This window comes from Bufo bufo, chromosome 1 (assembly GCF_905171765.1).
Source record: "Bufo bufo chromosome 1, aBufBuf1.1, whole genome shotgun sequence".
NCBI classification, from domain to species: Eukaryota; Metazoa; Chordata; class Amphibia; order Anura; family Bufonidae; genus Bufo; species Bufo bufo.
Genome location: NC_053389.1, coordinates 375,370,629 through 375,376,628, shown reverse-complemented (window position 1 = coordinate 375,376,628; position 6,000 = coordinate 375,370,629). Strand labels below are relative to the sequence as shown.

Genomic DNA, 6,000 nt, shown 5'->3' with positions numbered 1-6,000 from the left:
CGGATCCGGCGTTCAATCAAAGTGTTCAGGATTTTTGGCCAGAGGTAAAAATACAACATGCTACGGTTTTCTGAAAAGCCTGATCAGTCAAAAAGACTGAACTGAAGACATCCTGAACGGATTGCTCTCCATTCAGAATGCATTAGGATAAAATGTGGGTGATTCAGTCAGCACAACCCTGTATGCAGGTGCACATCGCTATGGCGAAATACATATACAAACGCAAAATACAAATGCAATAGCACTCTGCAACCAGCATTCTGCCCTGCCTCTATGCTGGATGAGGCATTGGTGTACATTTTGGCCAAAGCGTAATAAGCCACTCACCACGTCAAGGTCGCCTCTATGGAGTGGTCCCTAACACTAGTTCCTACCTGTTTATGGGCCATGACAGACACACAAAGTCCAGGGAATGCAGGTGCAGCATGCACGCCAAGCACACTCTGCTTTTAACCCCGTCCGGTGCCATTACAGCTTTCATCGGATCAAGGGATGCAAGTACCAACATGCATGCTGAGCCCACTATATACTTCTCCTGGAGCCAAATGGCTACTGGTAGGTGCTATATAAGCAGACTCAGTTTTATACTGACTTTAAAACCAGCCTCCAGGACAGATTGACTGGTCAGGTGTGCATGACTGCATGGAGATCTCCACGCCTCCAATATATACTACAAAGAAAAAATGTGGGTGATTCAGTCAGCACAACCCTATATGCAGGTGCACATCGCTATGGCGAAATACATATACAAACGCAAAATACAAATGCAATAGCACTCTGCAACCAGCATTCTGCCCTGCCTCTATGCTGGATGAGGCATTGGTGTAGAGGCGACCTTGACGTGGTGAGTGGCTTATCACGCTTTGGCCAAAATGTACACCAATGCCTCATCCAGCATAGAGCAGGGCAGAATGCTGGTTGCAGAGTGCTATTTTGCGTTTGTATATGTATTTCGCCATAGCGATGTGCACCTGCATACAGGGTTGTGCTGACTGAATCACCCACATTTTTTCTTTGTAGTATATATTGGAGGCATGGCGATCTCCATGCAGTCATGCACACCTGACCAGTCAATCTGTCCTGGAGGCTGATTTTAAAGTCAGTATAAAACTGAGTCTGCTTATATAGCACCTACCAGTAGCCATTTGGCTCCAGGAGAAGTATATAGTGGGCTCAGCATGCATGTTGGTACTTGCATCCCTGGATCCGATGAAAGCTGTAATGGCACCGGACGGGGTTAAAAGCAGAGTGTGCTTGGCGTGCATGCTGCACCTGCATTCCCTGGACTTTGTGTGTCTGTCATGGCCCATAAACAGGTAGGAACTAGTGTTAGGGACCACTCCATAGAGGCGACCTTGACGTGGTGAGTGGCTTATTGCGCTTTGGCCAAAATGTACACCAATGCCTCATCCAGCATAGAGGCAGGGCAGAATGCTGGTTGCAGAGTGCTATTGCATTTGTATTTTGCAATAGGATAAAACTGATCAGTTCTTTTCCGGATTTGAGCCCCTAGGACGGAACTCAGCGCCGGAAAAGAAAAACGCTAGTGTGAAAGTACCCTCAGTAGCTTCTGCAGTAGGGACTCTGAAGGTTTTTATCACAGCCAGCTTCTGACAGGAATCAGCTGTTTGTAGAGAGGGAACAAGCAGCTGATTCCTGTCGGAGTTGAAGCGGGCAGCAGGGAGCCGACCACTGACAGGAGCAGACTGCACATGCGCATGGATGAGCTTCCTCTCAAGCTCCTCCATGTCGTGTGCAGCCATGTACGAACTCAGCTGCAAGGTAGAGCTGGGCTAAGGGGGAGTGGCTTATAACTGAAAGAGAAGCAGGCAGATGTGTTTAATGAAGTATATTAGGGACTTCATTTTTTCACTGCCTGCCAGACTGTAGTGGAAAGTATTTAAAGAGTGGCCAACCCCTTTAATATCTAGAAGAAAAATCTTTTGTAATGTCTCCTACCATTGTTGCCAGGGGAAAAAAAAAAGTATTGGGCTCCATGCACACAACCGTATCTGATTTGCAGTCCTCAAAATACGGATATGGTGCATGTTGCATCCCCGTTTTTTGCAGACCCATTGACCTCTAAGGGTCAGCACTCCACATTTTGCAGACAAAATCTCCATGTGCCTTCTGTATCCATATGTCCATTCTGTAAAGAGATAGAATGTGTCCACAAAATGTGGGCTGTTAACCCTTTAAGATCAGTGAGTCTGCAAATAAAATACGGCTGCAGCACAGACCGCATCCATATTTTACAGATCTGCTATTTGTGTACTGCAAAACGGATATGGTCATGTGCATGAGGGCTAACCTGAATATGACAAAAAAAATAATAATTCATCAACAGTCACTTGAGTTTGTATTTGGGCTTATGCACAAGACTGTATGGCTTTTTCAGTGTTTTGCGGTCCGTTTTTTACAGATCCGTTGTTTCATTTTTTGTTTCCGCTTCCTTTCCGTTTTTCTGTTCCGTTTTTCCATATGCCATATACATTATACAGTAATTACATAGAAAAAATTGGCCTGGGCATAACATTTTCAATAGATGGTTCTGCAAAAACGTAACGGATACGGAAGACACACGGATGCATTTCCGTATGTGTTCGGGTTTTTTGTGGACCCATTGACTTGAATGGAGCCAAGCACCGTGATTTGCGGACAAGAATAAGACATGTTCTATCTTTTCACGGTATTGAAATACTGAAATGGAATGCACACTTGTATAGAGATACTTGGGAAGGCAATAAAGGTCAGAGCATAAATTTGGTTTATTCCCACTGGCGTAATTTATTTATCTGCCAGCGCTAGGCTTCACCGACGTTGCATAGATGTGTGGGTTAAGCTTTGCTGATAGCCACAAACTTGAGGTAGGAACTATACAATTAATACAAGTCATTTAGGGCACAAGGGGGGAATTTTAAAAGTTTTATTTTAGTATTTCCTAAAGGGGTTGTCTGGATTAGTGGTTCTAGCCTGCTGTGCCTGCCTGTCGTCCTACAATAGCCATATATGCTTTGTGCTAGTATAAAAGTTTGATCTGTGGCTTTGGTTAATGATATTCTCTCTTTCATTCTACAGAGTTTGTCATTTCAATACTTGAGAAGATGCAGGCACAAGAAATCTTGCGGAGTTTGAGGCTACCAGAGTTCGATGAATTCAGCCAGTTTTTCCGGAATGTGCCGGCTGCCACATTAGTTGGATTAGGTGCCTTTGCTGCAGTAATTGCATACTGGTTTGCAAGTCGACCCAAAGCTGTTAAGCCGCCAAGCAACCTACTAATGCAGTCAGAAGAAGTAGAGGTAAGGAATGCTAATAATATTCTCAATATAACGGTACAGATTTAAGGAGGTCCAAACTTGGTACTCAAGTAACGGAATTGGAATGGACTATCTAAACTAATGCGAGATCTAAATTAAATAAAACATATTCAGTGGGTGAGGCCCCATTCACAACCTGCAGATCCGCAAAACGTGGGCACCAGCTGTGTGCACCCCGCATTGTGGTGTGGACCCATTGACTAGTCTGAGATCCGCAAGATGTGGCTGAAGAATGGACATGTGACCTTTTAAGTCTCTGTTTTAAAGTTGTCTCTGTCAGGTATCAAACCCATGAACCTCTGCCTTGAAGGCAAAAACTATAACCACTGAGCCATAGAGCTCAATTCTAGCAAGATTTTCTGTGGCTAAAAGCCTCAGTAGTATTTTTTTCCATTGTTTCCCATATATTGTATATTCACACATATAATGTACTGGAATTCCAAAAAAATATTTACTTTCCCTGTTAGGGGACACCCCTTTATATTTAACTTTCATTGAGGCTCAACTTTTTAATTGTATCTACCAGGTCTTGAACTAATAACCTTTTGCATAGAAGGCAAAGACTGTAACCATTGAGCTATGAGGTTAAAGGAGTATTCCCATCACATACAATGGGGGCATATCACTAGGATATGCCCCCATTGTCTGATAGGTGTGGGTCCCACCTCTAGGACCAGCACCTACAACGAGAACGGAGTGGGGAGACCTGTGGCTGGAGGACCCCGGATTTTAGCCACCACCAAGCGCTGCTCCCCACTGCTCCCATAGAAGTGAATGGGAGCGCACAGCGCACACGCGGCCCCTGCTTACAATCGTTTCTATGTAGCAGGACCATAGAAATGAATAGAGGGAGGCTGTGCATGCAGCACCTGATGTGGACGGGAATGGGGCCACAGTGTGGGAATGGCGGTACCACAGACAGGTGAGTGTTTTTCGCTTTTTTTTTCCTTTGGGTAAGATGACACTTACGAATATAGCCTTGGTTGTAATACTGTGCCATTTTCTATATTTCATAAGTTATGGCCCTTTGTTGGCAATGTATTTTGTGCTGTCCGCATGGAGGTCCTGCCCATAAAATGGCTGCTTATCGAGAGTCATGTGACCAGGCAAATCACTCATCCTCCTCTATTCATATACACTTCATCTGCCATCTGCATGGAGGATGCTGGGTGATTTGCCTGGTCACATGACCTTCCAAATAAACATTTAGAAGAATCTACTGTGGTGGATGCAATCAACAAAATCTAACTAAACCCTCACACTGATGTTAAAATTAGACTTTAGCCAATATATCTTTATATGAAGGACATACTGGAGCCCGCGCATTACGTCAAGGTATCTCAGGTGGCACGGGACCTAACGCTAACCTTCCTGCGCCATATGTGCAGCACGCCAGACCTGCAGGGTATTGCGATTGTGAGGTCACGGTTTTTGGGCAAGCGAGGGTTACTCACAGTTTTGTAGGAGAACCCTGGGCAGCGTACAGCAGTGAAGGAGAGGCTGGCACAGTAGTCCTCTGGGGCACACTCTGTATTTAGGGACCAGGCCTGGTGGTGGATGAGGTGCCCTGGATGTTGCAGGTGTTTTGTGCCTGGGGCAAGGTACCTTTAAGATTTGTGATGCCAGTGCCCGTAACGGTGGCACACCGATTTATAGTTGTAATAAGTGATTTACACAGATGGGATAGTGAACCAAACTTTGCTTTACTTGAAAACAGTTCAACTTTGTACAGATGGATGTCAATTCAGTTCCACATACAAGATACACTTTACAAGCAGGCTTTACACATCAATGGCAGGTATACTGTTCCTTGCAAGATACTCAGAGGGTAAACAACAACACACTCAGAATCAGGCTGTACCTTCTCCTCAGAAATAGTGTACACTGTTCCTTAGAACTCCTGTCTGGTTTTTATCCCAAGGCCCGGATACCTCAATGCTGGCTTTTATCCTTGGTAACAATCTTCCTCTCGTATTTATCCTTGCTTTACATTACTACTTCTTCTGCCCTTCAGCTTACTTGTACTAGCTGGTAATACTGGCTCTGCTTGGCTCGTGGGAACTGCAGGTTTTCTCCCAGGAGGTAACTCTTCTCATGGGGTAAATCTTCTGAGCTAACTGAGGCTCATTATCCACAGGTAGGCTATAATCCTTCACTAGCCTCCTGGTAGCAACTAGAAGCCTAGACTATCTAGCTGCATGTCAGGAGGAGGCCCTCAGCATATCTCTGGCTGGTGCCCTCTCACTTCTGTCTCCACAGACTCCTGACTACAGACTAACTCCTCCCTGTCTGGGTCTAGATATTTATGCTAAGTGTTCACTAGCTCCCCCTAGTGCCTAGGATGCCTAACTACACCCTAATAGGCCTGCTGCACATATCACAGGGAAAAATACACATTAAATACACATTAAAATGTACTGTGAAATACACTGCCACTGTTCCACAGGAGTAGGAGTACCACATGGCCCAATTGACCCTTGTGTAGTCCCCACATTCACCTAGTGGGACACTACATACCCCATGCTACAACGTTGCCCGTCCGCGGCGCAACATAAAGGGGCCCTGCCCAGCTGGAGACTGCACCTGAAAGACAAAAATAATGCAAAGCAGGAACATACATCTACATTTGCAAATACATATATATATATATATATATATATATAGAATATGAAAAAATGAGGAT

The 6,000-nt window shown here is 44.8% G+C and overlaps 1 protein-coding gene across 7 annotated transcripts in view; it reads left to right on the top strand.

Annotated features, from left to right (window-relative positions):
• ACSL6 (acyl-CoA synthetase long chain family member 6) overlaps window positions 1-6,000 on the top strand; it is a 658,958-nt gene that overhangs the window by 367,191 nt on the left and 285,767 nt on the right. For all 7 annotated transcript variants that reach the window (XM_040405103.1, XM_040405087.1, XM_040405095.1 and 4 more), the window contains one exon: window positions 3,079-3,299. In XM_040405103.1, coding sequence (XP_040261037.1) covers window positions 3,079-3,299 — 221 coding nt within the window. The remainder of the gene's footprint in view (window positions 1-3,078; window positions 3,300-6,000) is intronic.